Here is a 17,108-nt window from a genome sequence, read left to right on the forward strand (position 1 = left end):
TAACTACACCCCCAAAAGCTGGAGGTGGAGCTCAAGTGGTAGAACTGTATGAATGGATAAGCAGATCTACACATGCGATACAATTGTGCAGAATGCACATGTATGTGCAACATCTGGGTTGTGACCTGTGCTTATAGTTCTTAGGATGGTAGCAGTGGGAGATACTCAGTAAAGAACATGCAAATTTTCTCAGTTCTTACAAGTGTCTGTAAGAATTATCTCAAAAGCCTTTAATTTAAAAAGTATACAAAGGGGCCGGGAGTTTGGCCTAGTGGTAGAGTGCCTAGCATGCACGAAGACCCGGGTTCAATTCCTTGGTACCACATACTTAGAAAAAGCCAGAAGTGGTGCTGAGGCTCCAGGGGTAGAGTTCTAGCCTTGAGAAAAATCCAAGGACAGTCCTCTGGCCCTGAGCTTAAGCCCAGGACTGGCAAAAAAAAAAAGTATACAGAGATTTAACTCCAGAAAACAACTGAATAATGACCAAGTTTGTGGATGCAGTAAATGGAGTTGTCTGCCTGGGACATCACATGGAGTGAAACACAAAATGGCAGACATGGCAACAGGTCCTCCCGAGTCTTCCTATGAAAATCAAGTCCCAAATCAGGTCCACTGGATTGATTCCTTTAAACACTATTTTAGATCTCCATAAAATAGTGAAATGGCCTAGAATCCTATGCTGGCTATCCTTGCACTCGTTGACAACTCCATTTGGGTCCAGCAGGTGGCAGGTGTGTTCCAAGAACCAAACACCTGTTTAAGGAGGGTGTTGTGACAGCTCCTACCAGCAGGTGGGGCTGTGAGCATCAACCTGAGCCCCAGGAAACACATGTGGGAACCCCTTCAAGTCCAGGACTGCCAGGCAGTTGTCTGGCAGGGACAGGGTTAATAGTCTGCATTCCAGAGCAGAGGAAAAGGGGGGGGTCACAGACAAAGACAGGGGCCACAGAGGGCCAGCTTCTCACAATACCAGTGACTCTGTCGGGAGAGATAGATCACCCCCAACAATGGACACAGCTGTTTTTGTCTGCCCCGAAGGAAACTGACTTAGGAAGCAAGTATCAGAGGCCCTTCCTGTAGGGACTTCTGTCTGGCTTGTAAAACTGTCAGCACAGCCCCATTCATGTGTCGGGTGATCGATGATAGACAAAATGGAGAGTCAGTGGGCCACAGATGGACACGGCGACTTACAAGTTGAGGCAGGTGGCAAAACCGTGCAGAATCTCTGCAGGTGAGGCACACTGATTCATTGCCCTGCTGGCATGCCCAGGTGACCTGGGCCCAGCCTCCCTCCAACCATCACTCTCCAATGAAGGTTCCTACAGATCTTTCCTGGCTTACACCTCAGGTGTGAACCTTCCTGCCCCCTGCCTCTCCAAGCCCCCCAGGCTCTGCTGCTGCTACAGGCTGATCTAGCAAATTCCTTTTGGTCTTTTCCTGCCTAGACTGACCAGGGGCTAGGTTCCTGGAGTACACAGTGGTAGGCACTGCTCAGTGTCTCCGGTGGAAAACTCAAAGCTGGTTTTCCAAATGGTATGGAAAAGCAAGAAAATCAGGTAAAAAGTCAGTTCTCCGTATGTTGGACTTGGGGCTCTAGGGACTCACATCTGTAACCATGAGGATTCACAGGTTCAAGCCAATGTAGGCAGGAAAGCCCATGAGCCTTTTAGCTCTAATTAACCAGCAAAAAGCTAGAAGTGGAGTAAGTGATGGCTCAAGATCAGCCAAGTGAATGTGTGAAGCCCTGAGCTCTAACCTTAGTACTGGTGTGTACGTACACACACACACACACACACACACACACACACACACACACACACAGAATTCTGTGTGATCCACTCTCATCCCATCCTGCACACCAGTCTTGTTTAGGCATGGGCTCTGACCTTTAGCTTTTTTTGCTCAAGGCTAGCATTCTACCTCATGAACCCACTGCTCCATTTCTGCCTCCCCCCACCCCACTTTTCTTTATTTGCTGGATAGTTGAAGTCTCATGAACTTTCCCTCCTGGGCTGGCTTCAAACCTCCAACCTCAGATCTCAACCTCTCCTCATCGTAGGGCTTGAACTCTGGACCTGGCGCTGTCCCTGAGCTCTTCAGCTTAAGGCTACCACCCAATCTCTTAAGCCACAGGGCCACTTCTGGCTTTCTAGTGGTTAATTGGAAACAAAAGTCTCATGGTCTTTAGTGCCTGGGCTTGCCTTGAACCTCCATCATCCTGAGTGGCTAGGACCATGGGCATGAGCCACCGCGCCTGGCATGATCTCAGCCTCTTTAGGTAAGATTCTAGGCATGAGCCATTAGTGCCTAGCAATCACTAGAGTTTCCTAAAAAGACATTTTTCTTGGATGTCGCCTTAGTGGCAGAGCACTTGTCTAGTGTGCATGAGACCCTGGTTTTGGTTCCTAGCATCCTTCTGCCTCTGGCTGGGGTCTGAGTGGGGGACAGCCAACCACTGGTGAGTGGGGGTGGCCTGAGAAAGATCACCTCAGTCTGCGAGAGGATAGAGCCTCCTATTTTCTTTGTTAAACTGGTTCAAAATTGGTTTCCAGAATGCCTGAGGGCCCAGGGAGGCAGGCAATTAAAAACCAGAGTCAGTTTTGATATCTGAAAACCACGGTGGCTGCCTGCCCTGGGGAGGTGCCTGGCAGGCTGGCATGGGTGCCCTGCCTCACAGCCCTCTCTCTCTGGGCCACCTGAGTGCCAGCAGCACTTTGGAAGTTTTCTGAGCTTGGGGGCGGAGGGGGGGCTGGGGGAGGGCTTGCTCTGGGCACACCCCTGTCCCCTCCCCCAGGGTTGAGGGCTGCCTGGGACTGGCCTGGTCCCAGCCCGCCCTCATTGGCTGGCACGAGGTGGAGGGGGCTTTAAAAAGGCAAGTGTGTCCAGGCTGGGGGACGGGAGCCTGTGTTCCTGGAAGGCCCGTGCCCTCCTGCAGCTGGCACCATGCAGCTTTCTCTAGCCCTGTGTCTCGTCTGCCTGCTGGTGCATGCAGCCTTCCAAGCTGTGGAGGGCCAGGGGTGGCAGACCTTCAAGAATGATGCCACAGAGATCATCCCTGAACTTGGGGAGTACCCTGAGCCCCCACCAGAGGCAGAGAACAAGACCATGAACCGGGCGGAGAACGGAGGGAGACCTCCCCATCACCCCTTTGAGGCCAAAGGTATGAGAGAAATGTCCTGGAAGACAGCCAAAGAATCTTCCAGAATCTTCTGGAATCTGCTCTTCAGAGGCTTTGGAGAAGGGAGAGGCTTGTCTGGAGGCAGGAGGAGGATGGCAGCCAGCAGACTTAGAATTCAAGGACATGAGTAGGGGGGTTGGTAAGGAGAGTCCAGGGCAGGGAGGGTATGGCATTGGTACAGACTCAGAGGACTCATCAGAGGTTCAAAGAACCCTCTCCTGAGAACATGGAAGTCCGGTCCAGCATCGGGCCACAGTGGGGGAACCCTGGGTGGTGATGTTCCAGCTTGAAGATGAAGTCACTTGGTACCCAGTAGAAGAGCTGAGATTTGAGCCTGGTTTAATCCAGCTGCAAGACAGCATGGGGTGGGGGCGTGCCCAGGGCTGGTTCTAGAAGGAAAGGGATGTGGAAGAGCCCATTAAGTCTCTGACATGGGCAGCAGCAGAAGATGACAGTGCCTCTGTGTGGTCAGGGGACACATGTCACCACCATCCCGAGCAGGCACCTCAGCCAGCTTGACTTCATTCCTGGGGACTCTGGAGAAGACGCTGGTCCTGTGGTGGTCACATCCGGGTTCCTGGTCACTCCAGTGCAGAAAAGCTGGAGCTAGGGGACTGGGGGGAGCTGGCAGGACTGCTGAGCAGGGGCAGGGGAGGCTGTGACACTTCAGAATGAGGGCCTCCCTGCCCCATGGCCATTATCCAGGTGGGAGAGAAGCCCCTGGCATGCTGTGTCAACCAGATGGGCCACGGAGGGCAGGGGGTGACCCGGAGGCCAGATAAGGTCTGGGGTCTTCTCCAGGGAAGAGCAGAGCCCCTCACCAGATGTTTGCTGGAGGACTGTGGCAACCCCCCCCCCCCACAAGAAACCTCCCGGGTTCTGAGGAGAGGCCACAGCTTCTGGGGGAACTCTGCAGAGGAAGTACCTGACCGAGGGCTCAGTTCTTGGAAAGCCCCAAACCAACTCCTTCCATAGCAAACAGGCCTCCCCCACCTGCCAGCCCTGCCTGGAGCCAGAACCCCTGGCCACAGGAGGAAGGGAACATCTGGTATCCCCTGCTAGGCTTGCTGCCAGGGTCTGGGGTACGTGGAGAATGCTCTTCTTCAGTTTTGGTTTTAGGACTTTTTTAAAATCTTCTTTTGAGTCCTTTTGGCATTGTCCCTGTGAAACCTTTGGGGTGGACAGGGGCTCACGTGGGGACCAGCTATTTTAGAAAGCTCCCACAGGAGGACTCCTGGCCAATGTGTGTCTTGTGTCCCCTTGTCCTCACCCCCAGGGAGCAGATTCAGTGTCAGGTGCCCTGAGTGACAGAACAGGGAACTTGCCCAGAAGAATGTCTGTATACAGCAAACACTCAACAATTGTTTGCAGCAGAATGCCTGTCAACAGCAAACCTTTAATAATTGCTCCTGGTAGTTGATGATGCAAAGTTTGGCGAGGTCTGTCTCCTTCTGGTGGGGACCTAGGTGTTGCAGTAGCATCCCTCTTACCTCTATGGGGGCCTGAGCAATTGCTCCTATCTTTGGGAGATAAGACCCTAGGGGGACAGTCAGGAGACCTGGCTCTGCCTTTTCTCTCCCCCAGGGTCCTCCCTGATAATGAGGGGGTTGGGGGCACACGGCCCTGGTTTCTTTCAAGTCTAATGAATTCTTGGCCTGACCCACCTGCCGCCCCTCCGCTCCCTCCCCAGCAGCTGTCCTGATTTATTACCTCCAATTAACCTCTGCTCCTTTCTCCATCTCCTGTCCACGCCTCCCAAGTCTCTGGAAAAGGAATTTAAGAGAAGGCAGAGCTGAATGGAAGGTGTGGGACCCCCAGCTCAGGCTCCTCAGTGGCTTCAAAAGGAAGAGGAATAATTAATAATAAGACATTATAGGCAGGGTGCTGGTGTCTCATACCTGTAATCTTATATGCTCAGGAGGCTAGGATCTGAGATTCACGATTTGAAGCCAGAACAAGGAGGAAAGTTTGTGAGACTCTTATCTCCAATTAACCATTCAAAGGCCAGAAGTGGAGCTGTGGCTCAAGTAGTAGAGGGCTAGCCCTTTTTTTTTTTTTTTTTTTTTTTTTTTTTTGCCAGCCCTGGGGCTTAAACTCAGGGCCTGTGCACTGTCCTTGGGCTTTCTTAAGGCTAGAGCTCTACCACTTGAGCCACAGCACCACTTCCAGCTTTTTTTAGGTATATGATAAATGAGGAATCAAACTTGGGTCTTGGCTCATGCTAGGCAAGCATTCTACCACAAGGTTAAACTCCTGTCCCCGTGTTTTTGTTTTGAACAAGCCAAGGGACAGTGTGCGAAGGCTCTGAATTCTATAGTCTCAGTGCCAACACACACACACACACACACACACACACACACACACACACACACATCATATGCATAGCCAACCCTTGAAACTCCTCACTGGGCACCAAATCAGGATCTGGGTGGTCTCCGTGAGCCCAGGTGAGCCTCTGAATCCTGGGGAAATCCATTGTTCAAATGGGAAAATGGAGGCGACATGCCTGTCCAAAGAGAGTAAGTGATCTTGGAGTCCTGGTGTTTGGCCTCTGCAGTCTCCTGGCTCCGAAGTGGAGAGGTGAGCTGGTGAGCTCTCCACCCACAATGCCTGCAGGATGTAAAGCTGCCAGGCCAGGGGCAGGAGGGGCAGGGAGGGGTGGCTGGAGAAGGTGGGGAGTGGCCCAGGCGCCATGGCTCTCATATATGCCCCTCTCTCTGTGTCTGTCTGTCTGTCTGTCTGTCTGTCTGTCTGTCTGTCTGTCTGTCTGTCTCTGCAGATGTGTCCGAATACAGCTGCCGGGAGCTGCACTTTACCCACTACGTGACGGAGGGGCCGTGCCGCAGTGCCAAGCCCGTCACCGAGCTGGTGTGCTCGGGCCAGTGCGGCCCGGCTCATCTGCTACCCAACGCCATCAGCCGGGGCAAATGGTGGCGCCCGAACGGGCCGGATTTCCGCTGCATCCCCGACAGCTACCGCGCGCAGCGCGTGCAGCTGCTGTGCCCGGGCGGCGTGGCGCCCCGCGCGCGCAAGGTGCGCCTGGTGGCCTCGTGCAAGTGCAAGCGGCTCACGCGCTCGCACAACCGCTCCGAGCTCAAGGACTTCGACGCCGCGCGGCCGCACAAGGGCCGCAAGCCGCGGCCCCGCACCCGGGGCGCCAAGGCCAACCAGGCCGAGCTGGAGAACGCGTACTAGAACCCACGCCGCGCCGGCCCCGACCCGGACCTCCCTGCCTGCCCTTCCGCGTGTGGCTCCATTATTGGTCTTTTATTGTTATATAGGTGCACCCCAGGACCGGAAGGGGGCCTGAAACCTCCCCGGGGGCCGGGCAGAATCGTGGGTACCTGCAATGCCCTTCCCCCACACCCAGGAGGTCCTGCAAGAGAAGGGAACTGAGTCACCGACACTGAACCGCGCAGCCTGGCCATTTCCACCCACACCCCGGGGAGTCTAAGGAAGCAGTGGGGTGCGTGGATAGGCCACAGAGTGTTGATCAAAGTGTTGATGAAAGTTGGCTAAGATTCCCCCCACCACCACTTCCCCTCTCTGCTCCTCCATCGTAAAGCTTATGAGTGCCAGCGACTAGACAGGGTTTCCGGTCCTGACTTTGCCACTAAGGTACTGGGGGACCTTGGACTATGCCATTTGGGACCTTTGTGAACATGCGGTGTAGGTGGTATAGGGTCACCAGAATCTTCATAGGGTTTGGAGGACTGACCTTACCTTTCACATGGGCAGGGTGGGGATGACGAGGAAGGGATGGGTTGAGTCAGGGTCAAGTTCACTTCCATCCAGAATTCAAGTCCAGAGTCATGTTGCTGACATGCTCAGACAGACTTGAAAACAAACAGAAAAAAAGAAGAAAGCTGACAAATTCCTTAAAAGCAGCTAAGTTGAGCCCCATCCTGGGCTCCCCAAACATTGGCTGCCTCCACTTCATCTCAAAGAAATAGTAGGGTAGAGAGGGAGAGGTCTAGAGATGAGGGGGCAGACCAAAACCATGGTACAAACTACCCTAAATGCCCACACCCCCTTTCCAAAGATCAATGGCCCTTCCTTTCTCCAGGGCTTTCAAGTCACTCTACTGTAGAGAAGGTCAAGTCCAAGGTCACTGGACTGGCAAAGTCCAGCCTGTACCTCCCACCCGCCACATATCCTCCTGTCCACCACTCACAGACAGTTTTGGCTAGAAAAATAGCTCCGCATCACACTCAACATGTGGCTGTGATATCCTTCATTAAAAGAATATTCTAGGGGATTACAAGTGCTGTACATAAAGTCTGAAAAACTGCAAAGCTGCCACCCACAAGTCTTGAAAATCATTTCCAGACACTTCTGACTTTCTGTGTAGTTAAAGTGTTTTTAACGCAAGTGTCTGCCAGAGGAGAGCTGGCAGGGCCTGGTGAGTTTTGTAATCCCTTTGTGTGGGACTTGTCCACAAGAAACAAATGTGGTGGTTTTGAAAGAGTTAAGTGACATATTTATTTCCTCATTTAAGTTATTAATGCAAATGTTTTTTTCCTTGTAGAGAATGACAATGTTAATATTGCTTCATGTACAGTCTATTCTCTTTGGTGTTCAGAGCCATTGTTAATAAAGACAATTAATTGTAACCAAGAGGATGTGGTCCCTTTTCACCAGCCACACTCAATGTCATTTCTGTCAGCTAACACCTTTCCCTTGGCCATAGGACCAAACTTTACAGTCAACATTGTGTGTGTGTTGGGGGGGGGGAGGTTGCGTGAACTCTGGGGCTTGAACTCAGGGCCCGGATGCTATTAGCTTTTTCAGCCACACCTCTACTTGCAGCTTTTTGGTGGTTAACTGGAGAGAAGAGTCTCATGGACTTTCCTATCTGGGCTGTCTTAGGGCAATGATGCTCACAGCTCCGACTCCTGCATAGCTAGGATTATAAGAGTAAGCCACTGGTATCCAGCAAGTACAGTGTTTTCAATCAAGTCCAGCCTATCCTAGGGGGCCTTATACTACTTAAATAAGCTCACATGTGGCTTCTCAGTTCAACTCTCAATAAATTCCCTTAGTGTGTGTGTGTGTGTGTGTGTGTGTGTGTGTGTGTGTGTGTGCGCGCATGCGTGGGTGCACACGCGTGCCAGTCCCAGGGCTTTAACTCAGGGCCTGAGCACCGTCCTTGGGCTTTCTCAAGGCTAGAGCTCTACCACTTGAGCCACAGCACCATTTCTGACTTTTTTTTTATGGATGTGGTACCAAAGAATCAAACCCCGGTCTTCATGTATGTTAGGCAAGCGCTCTGCCACTAGGGCACACTCACAGCCCTTAAATTCTTTTTGTTGTTGCTGGTCATCAAGCTTGAAATCTGGGTCTGGATGCTGTCCCCAAACTCTTTCACTTAAGGCTAGCCCTCTATCACTTCCAGTTTTCTGGTGGTTAATTAGAGAAAAGAATCTCACAGATTTTCTTGCCTGGGCTGGCTTTGAACATCCTCAGATCTCAGCCATCTGAGCAGCTGAGATTACAGGAAGGAGCAGCTTGCTCCTTAAACTCTGTCATCCCGTCTTCCTCAAGTCAGTGTATGTCAGTTACCTGTTCCGCCCTGCAGCTCCAGGTCCCTGCAAGGCCTCAGTGAAGAATGTCCCCAGGTGGGCAGGAAAGGGAGTTGTTGGCCAATCCAAGAGGCAGTGGGAGCTGTACAGAACTGTGGGTACAGATGCGGACTCTGCAGCCAGGTGGGGGTTTGAATCTGAGGATGAGGCACCATAGGATTAAAAGTTTTCTCCACAGTCAGACCTGCGTGCAGATCCTCACCCTGGCTTCCCCTCGAGCTGTGCAGAGCCCAGTAGGCCTATGAGCAGGCTATCAGCCATACTCTTTTGCCTCAAGTGTGATGGAACCAGGCTTGGTTTGCTGGTAATGCCAAGGAGAGTGGCTAGAAACTATCCCTTCTAGTTTTCTGGTGGAGTGGCTAGGCCCAGCTCTGGTGGTTATCTCAACTAACCACCAGAAAATTGGAAGTGGAACTATGGCTCAGAATGGTAAAGCACTAGCCTTGAGCGACAAAGCTCAGGGACAGCACCCAGGCCCTGACTTCAAGCCCCAAGAATAACAGAAAGAAAGAACTAAGTGAAAGCTAAGGGATAGTTTCTAGGCTCTGAATTCAAGCCCTAGTACTAGCACAGAAAAGAAAGAAAGAAAGAAAGAAAGAGAGAGAGAGAAAGAAGAAAAGAAACAATTGCTAGGGAAGGGAGCGCTGCTGAGGGCTTACCTAGTAAATGAAGGGATCCAGACAGAAGCTATGCAAAGGCACTGAGGCTTGCATGGTCACAGGTGGTAGGGAATCTGTCATTGTTCAACGTGCTCTGTGTCCTTACCACAGGCGCATAAGGAACCAGAAATTCCTGGTGTGCCCAAAACCCAGACATACCTCAGGCCTTCTTTGTGCAAGCCAGGGATGCAGGAGAGATCAGTTGGGACTACAATCCCAACACCACAAGGGGAAGCAAACAAAAACCCAAAAGCTAAATTGTAGGTCAGGTTAGAGGTTATTTGTGGAAAGTTATATGCCACCTACACGGGCATCTATGAGCCTGGTGCCAATCAGAAACAAACAAACAAACAAAAATCCCAACAGGCTTAGCACATGTTCTGGGGTGCAGCCAGGCATAGACTTGTATTAATAGTCTGAGAGGCAGACAGAGGGACAGAGGACATAATTCTCTCTCTGTCTGTCCTGCATGGAGTTCTACTTATATTCTCTGTGTGTGTATGTGTATATATATGTGTGTGTGTGTGTGTGTGTGTGCCCCCATGCACATGCCCACACAAGTGCTACTACTGGGTCTTGAACTCAGGCCTTCACACTGTTGCCTAATCAAGGCTGGTACATCACTATTTGAGCCAAACCTCCACTTCTGGCTTTTTGCCAGTGAATTGGATATCAGAGTCCCACAGACTTTTCTGTCCAGGCTGGCTTGGAACTGTGATTCTCAGGTCTCAGCCTCCTGAGTAGCTAGAATTACAGGTGTGAGCCACTGGCATCCAGCCTCTACTTACATTCTAGGGACAAATCATGTCTCTTTTGCCCACAGAGCCCACTAAACTCCAAGAAGTCATGGGATCCCAAAGGTCCTGTTTGCCTGAAGCAGGCAGGACTTTAGAGACATGGTAAAGCCACCAGTGTGAGCCATGCTTGAAGCTGCAGACACTGAAAGCCGTGCTCGTGCCAGCCAGCCTCCCGGGTGTCTCCTGGTCACGAGGACAGCCCTGGGCCCTGACAGCTCTTCCCCCCATCTTTGTCCTGTTCTCAGAATTCAGTCTGGGTCTTCTTTTTTTTTTTTTTTTTTTTTTTTGCCAGTCCTGGGCTTGAGCTCAGGGCCTGAGCACTGTCCTTGGACTTTCTCAAGGCTAGAGCTCTACCACTTGAGCCTCAGCACCACTTCCAGCTTTTTTCTATGTATGTGGTACCAAGGAATCGAACCCGGGTCTTCATGCATGCTAGGCAAGCACTTTAACCACTAGGCCAAACTCCCGGTCCCAGTCTGGGTCTTCTTATCTACAAGCAGGCAAGGTGTCAGCTCTCTGGAGGCTTCCTCCAGCAGCGAGTACCTTTTGTAGCCAGAGGACCAGAAGACCCCTCTGAGGTCCTCTGTGACTAGGTCTGGGATAGGAGAGGGCATGCTGGTCCCTTAACGAATGGCTCTGCTGGTCGTCTCAAAAAAGGTAGGGATTTGAGCTGGGGGCTGGTGGCTCACACCTGTAATCCTAGCCACTCAGGAGGCTGAGGTCTGAAGATCACCATTCAAAGCTATCCCAAGTAGGAAAAGTTCCTGTAAGACTTTTTTTGGGAGGGAGGGGGGTTGGTCATGGGATTTGAACTCTGAGTCTGGGTGCTGTCCCAGAACGCTTCAGCTCAAGACTATTACCCTATCCCTGGAGCCACAGCCCTACTTCCCATTTTCTAGTGGTTAATTGGAGATAAGAGTTTCACATTCTTTAGTGTTCAGGCAGAGGACCTTGCCTGAGCAATGCCTAGAAGCTCAAAGCAGCTCAAAAACGATGAGGTGCTTTCTGTATGCATGACCTTCTGGGGTTCCCCAAGATCTGCCTCCAGCTCTCCTCCACCCAGAGGACCCATGAAGAGGTAAAGCAACTGACCTAGAACCTCCTGCCTGTCCCCACCGGTAGATTTCTCCCTCTCTCTCCCCTTCTCTTCCTCTTCCCTCCTCCTTCCTCTCTTGTTCCTGGCCACTGTGATAGAAGCTGCTCTGCCACGCCCCACCCCCACCATCATGAGCAAAGGAAATCTTTCCGCTCTTAAACACATACAATAAATGGCAAGTGTGAGGCCCTAAGTTCAAATCCCAGCACTGTTGAAATAAAATAAAACATAAAATCAAAATTAACACAAGCTGTCTCGGGCATGCTTGCACTGTCTCGCCATGTCATAACTCAACAGGAATGCCCGCACCATGTGCCAAGCAGATGCTGGCTGGCGACGCATACTCTTGGACTTTGTGAGCCAAAATATACCTCTTCAACTACACATTTCCCAGACTTAGGTATTTTATTATAGCATTAGAGAGGGACTAAGACAACTCTTTCTTTTTCTTTTTCCTTCTCTTTTTCTTCTTTCCTTTTCTCCCTTCCTCCCTCCCTCCTTTCCTCCTTCCTTTCTTCTTTTCTTCTTTGCTTGTTTGCTTGTCTGTTGTCTGTCTGTCTGTCTTTCTTTCTTTCTTTCTTTTTTGCCAATCCTGGTGCTTGAACTCAGGGCCTGAGCACTGACCTTGGGCTTTCTCAAGGCTAGAGATCTATCAGTTGAGCCACAGCACCATTTCCAGCTTTTTCTATGTATGTGATACTGAGGAATTGAACCTGGGCCTTCATGCATGCTAGGCAGGTACTCTGCCATTAGGCCAAACTCCTGGCTCCTTTTTCTTTTTTATTACTCTCTTTCTTTTTTCCTTCTTTCCTTCCTTCCTTCTTTCCCTCCCTCCTTCCCTCTCTCCCTCCTTTCTTCTTTCTTTCTTCTTTCCTTTCTTACCAGTACCAGGGTTTGAACTCAGGGTCTAGATACTATCCCGTAGCTTTATTTTTTTGGTCAGACCCGGGGCTTGGACTTAGGGCTTGGGCACTGACCCTGGGCACGTTTGCTCAAGTCCAGTACTCTACAGTTTTGAGCCACAGCTCTACTTCCAGTCTCATGGACTTTCCTTCTTGGGCTGGCTTTGAACTGAGATCCTCAGCTCTCAGTCTCTTTATAGCTTTTTAGCTCCAGCCTGGCACTCTATCATTTGAGCCACACTTCCACTCCTTGCTTTTTGGTGGTCAACTAGAGATAAGAGTCTCATAGAATTTCCTGCCTGGGGCTAGTTTCAAACTGTAATCCTCAGATCCCAGCCTCAAGTAGCTGGGATTACAAGTGTGAGGCCGGGTATGTTTACTCAGAGCTTGACCCCAGTGAGGGCTCCATAAATGTTGGGTTAGCCAGCGATGTGTGGCTGGCTGGTAGGATGTGCTTTGAGCAGCTGTAGTGAAAAGCCAGTTTCCTACCAGCTCAGCAGCTGTGAGAGCTCTGGCTAACGTTTCCAAAGCATTTCTCTCATTCACAATTCTCTTTGTAGCTTTGTACCATCACCCCTGGGGGAGCAGGGCCCCGCCCAAGAGTCCCCGGCAGCTCACCCACAACATTATCAAGTGCCCGAATGACAGATGTCTCTACTCAGCCAACCATTTGCTGTGGTGGTGTGAGGTTATTTCTATGTCTGAAGAAAGCAGCTCAGCTCAGACTAAAGAAATAAATGATATCATTTTTCATTCAGGCAACCAGATTCCTCGGGTACAAAAGGGTCCCTGGGGAGAAAAGCCGGGACACTGTGGCTCCTGGGAATGCTATTTACATCTGTCAGCTTCTCTAATCTCTAGCCTTCCTTCCTCAGTCTGCTTCCTTCCCAGGCTGAGAGCCTGGCACTTACAAGGAGGGCAGAGGAGCCCTGAGTCTCTCTTCTGGGTAGGGGTTGAGGAAGCTGTTCATCCAATTACTTTTTTTTCTTCTTTTTCTTCTTCTGTCCTTTTCTTTTTCTTAAAAAAAAAAACACCAGTCTCAATTTAAGATAATGACTCTTTTTATTCACCTGTGATGGCTATTTGCAGGGACTTATTTTTCCCTGGTCAATTTGGCAAAGGCAAGTGGAATCTGAAAGGAAGCGTTTTCTAAAAAGGCTGCTGGACAATTGGCAGAAACTGGACCAAGAACATCTTCCAGGTCCCTGCTCTACAATGACCTGAGTGCCCTTCTCCTGAAAGGACATCGGGAGGTGGAGGAAGACTCCCAGCCTTTTTTTTTTTTTTTTTTTTTTTTTTTTTGTGCCAGTCCTGGGCTTGAGCTCAGGGCCTGAGCACTGTCCTTGGACTTTCTCAAGGCTAGAGCTCTACCACTTGAGCCTCAGCACCACTTCCGGCTTTTTTCTATGTATGTGGTACCGAGGAATCGAACCCGGGTCTTCATGCATGCTAGGCAAGAACTTTAACCACTAGGCCAAACTCCCGGCCCCTCCCAGCCTTTTATGATCATGTCAGATATCGGCTTTTGAAAAAAAAAAAATGCTAGCGAAGCCTGGTGCGGATGGCTCATGTCTCAGGAGGTTGAGGTCTGAGGATAAAGGTTTGGAGTCACCCTGAGCAGACAAATCCGTGACTCTTATCTCCAATTAGCCAACAAAAAGCCAGAAGGGAAGGTATGGTTCAAGTGGTGGGGTGCCAGGCTTGAACACCATAAAAAAAAATGCTATACAGAAATGTGAGGCCAAATGATTTTTTTTTAATTTACAAAAAAACAGCATTTGTCCAGAGATCCAGCAATCAGCCTTTATTTCCACCCTCCTATCAATCTTCTCCAGCCTCAGCCTTCTTCTCATAAGCATGGAGATTCTGGATTGGGACAATGCAATTCTTTGTCCTTAGCACTTTCTGTCATCTCTGGCCATTTCGTCTTAGTTCAAAGGTCACCTCCAGGGGGCCTTCCCTGTACTTGCTCCTGACCTTTGTTATAGTTGAGTTACCTCTGTCTCTATTGCCCAGTCCTCAGCTCTACAAGGCCAGCTTGTCTCGGATTGGACTGTGCCCCAGCTCCTGGTCTAGCATGTTCAAGTGTCCAGAAGGTGTCCATTGGCTGCATGAGTGAACATTAAAACCCAGGTGAGTCACCTGCCACTTGGCAGTTACTGAGGTGGTTACTGAAGCACAGAGTCAGAAAGCACTTAAGAGTTTTAGTCCCCAGCTGTCCTCTCCCAAGAGAGGGACTAGAGACCCCCCAGCTTGTTTTTCCTGGCTTCCTTTCCCACCGGTGATTTGCTCTGCCTGCCTCTTCCCCTTTTTCTCCAGCAGTCAGCTTCCATAGCAACCTTACACTACTAACACAGTTCAAAGCCAGCCTGGGCAAGAAAATCCATGAGACTCTTTTTTTTTTTTTTTTTTTGTGCCAGTCCTGGGCTTGAGCTCAGGGCCTGAGCACTGTCCTTGGACTTTCTCAAGGCTAGAGCTCTACCACTTGAGTCTCAGCACCACTTCTGGCTTTTTTCTATGTATGTGGTACCAAGGAATTGAACCTGGGTCTTCGTGCATGCTAGGCAAAGCACTCTATCCCTAGGCCAAACTCCCAGCCCCGAGACTCTTATCTCTAAATTAACCACCAGAAAACTGGAAGTGGCTCTGTGGCTTAAAGTGGTAGAGCAAAAATGCTCAGGGAGAATGCCAGGGATTGTCAGGGATTGTTTAAAAAAAAAATGGGCCAAGGGTGTGGCCTAGTGGTAGAGTGCTTACTTAGCATGCATGAAGCCCTGAGTTCAATTCCTCAGTACCACATACTCAGAAAAAGCCAAAAGTGGTGCTGTGGCTCAAGGGGTAGGGTGGTAGCCTTAAGCTGAAGAGCTCAGAGACAACGCCCAGGTCCAGAGCTCAAGTCCCACCACAGACCCAAACAAACAAACAAACAAAAATTACGTGTTGGGGTTGGAGGTATGGATCAGTTTGTGGAGTGCTAGCCAATGAATGAAAGCATCAGATACTGAATTTGCGTAGTGGCTTTGGACCAAAAGCAAAGGAAGGAAAGAAGGAAGGAGAGACAGAGAGAGACAGAGAGAGGGGAGAGGGAGGGAGGAAGGAAGGGTTGCAGATCTTTTTTCACCCATGGGGCGCAGGTTGAGCTGCTGGTGCTCAGGGCAGCAGGAGAGAGGGGGACTCAATGATCCAACATGGCCCTGCCATTGGCCTCAGTATGAAAAGGCCTGGAAAAGGGGAGTCTGAGGGGGAGCTCCACCTCCACCCGGGGGGTCCCCAGCAGGTGTCCTGGAACCCGCTTCTAATGAAGGCTCTCCTTCTCTCCTTTTGGTGTATTCCAGGCTTTTCTAGAGCCCACCTGGAACTGAAATAAGCCCTCAACAGGGATGGTGAGACTCCAGAACAAAAATAACCTTAAATCATATCCCAGAAAATGGTAAATTGTGTATTTAAGAATTGGAATTGCGAGGCTGGGCTTTCTCTTCCTCTATTATAGCTTTCATGGAAAGAAAACAAATAATAAAAGCTCTGTCCTCCAGGCTAAAGTTAGAGTGGACATATAGTTGACACCAGAAAATGTCCGGTTAACCATTCATGTGGAATGCATGGCTTTCCAGCGGGAAATCCTTTCTAGGACCACAACCTTGTAATGTCAAGGTAGCAGTGTGGTCGGACTGCTCAGGAAGGGAGGGAAGCGGCATGAAGGATTCTGAAGGGTTCCATAGGGTTCTATTTATTCATTTATTTGTGTGTGTGTGTGTGTGTGTGTGTGTGTGTGTGTGTGTGTGTGTGTGTGTCTGTCTGTCTGTCTGTCTGTGTGTGTGTGGGGGGGTGGTTCTTCTCATGGCTGGTGCTTTACTACTTGAGCCACAGCTCCACTTCTGGATTTTTGCTGGTTAGAGATAAGACTTGGACTTTCTTGCCCACCTTGGCTTTGAACCATGATCCTCAGTCTCCTGAGTAGCTAGGCGTATAAGTAGGAGCCACCAGCACCCAGCTGTTTCCAGATTGCAGTAGCTCCATTTGGGGAATCAAAGGTGTGAAAGGAACAAGGCATTCCCGGAACATCTTGGGGGAACAAAATCATTAGCCTGACACACACTGATGAGTTTTGTTGCCTCCGCCAACCCCTTAAGGCATTCCTCACTCTCATTGTCTCTATTATTGTGTGCATTTTAAGGCCTTGTTCAAATAACTAAGCTAAGGGTGTATTTCGACTTCCTCTCGGTGTTGGCAATAGAACCCAGGAACATGCACACAGCCAGCCAGCCCTCTGCCGCTGCACTGCATCCCCAGACCAATGATCCTGGGGCTTGAACTCAGGACCTGGGCCCCACCCCTGAGCCTCTCTCTACTCACGGCTAGCATTCCACCACTTGAACCACAGTACCACTTCCAGCTTTTTCTGTTTACTGAGTAATCGAATCCAGGGCCTCATGCATGCCAGGCAAGCACTCTACCACTGAGCCATGTTCCCAGTCAGTGAGCTACTCTTTTAAAGTTGTCTGCTGAAGCTGGGCTTTGCTGGTTCACACCTGTAATCCTGGCTACTCAGGAGGCTGAGATCTGAAGGTCATAGTTCAAAGCCAGCCTGGGAGGAAAAGGCTCAGAGACTCTTATCTTCAATTAACTTCCACAAAGCTCAAAGTAGAACTGGGGCTCAAGTGATAGAGTATCAGCCTTGAACAACAACAAAAGCCAAAATGAGCGTAAGAGGCCCTGGGTTCAAGTATCAGCACCAAAAATGAAAAAAACCAAAAAAGAAAAAGAAGAGGTCTGCTGATTGCTCATCAAAGCCATTGGCAGTGGAGCCGGATTTCCTCTCCATCCCGGTCTGATCATTGACTTTGGGCTGAACAATCAATGATAGATTCATCTCAAAAACATTTCCCACTCTGCT

The 17,108-nt window shown here is 50.2% G+C and overlaps 1 protein-coding gene across 1 annotated transcript; it reads left to right on the forward strand.

Moving 5' to 3' along the window:
• Positions 1-2,866: 2,866 nt before the first annotated feature.
• Sost (sclerostin) lies at positions 2,867-6,373 on the forward strand. Its single transcript, XM_090351632.1, has 2 exons — positions 2,867-3,160; positions 5,958-6,373. Exons 1-2 carry the CDS (start codon positions 2,944-2,946, stop codon positions 6,371-6,373), a joined length of 633 nt encoding a protein of 210 aa, XP_090207758.1. The 5' UTR covers positions 2,867-2,943.
• Positions 6,374-17,108: the final 10,735 nt, after the last annotated feature.

This window comes from Megascapheus bottae, chromosome 17, assembly GCF_031878675.1.
Source record: "Megascapheus bottae isolate mThoBot1 chromosome 17, mThoBot2.hap1, whole genome shotgun sequence".
Taxonomy (NCBI): Eukaryota; Metazoa; Chordata; class Mammalia; order Rodentia; family Geomyidae; genus Megascapheus; species Megascapheus bottae.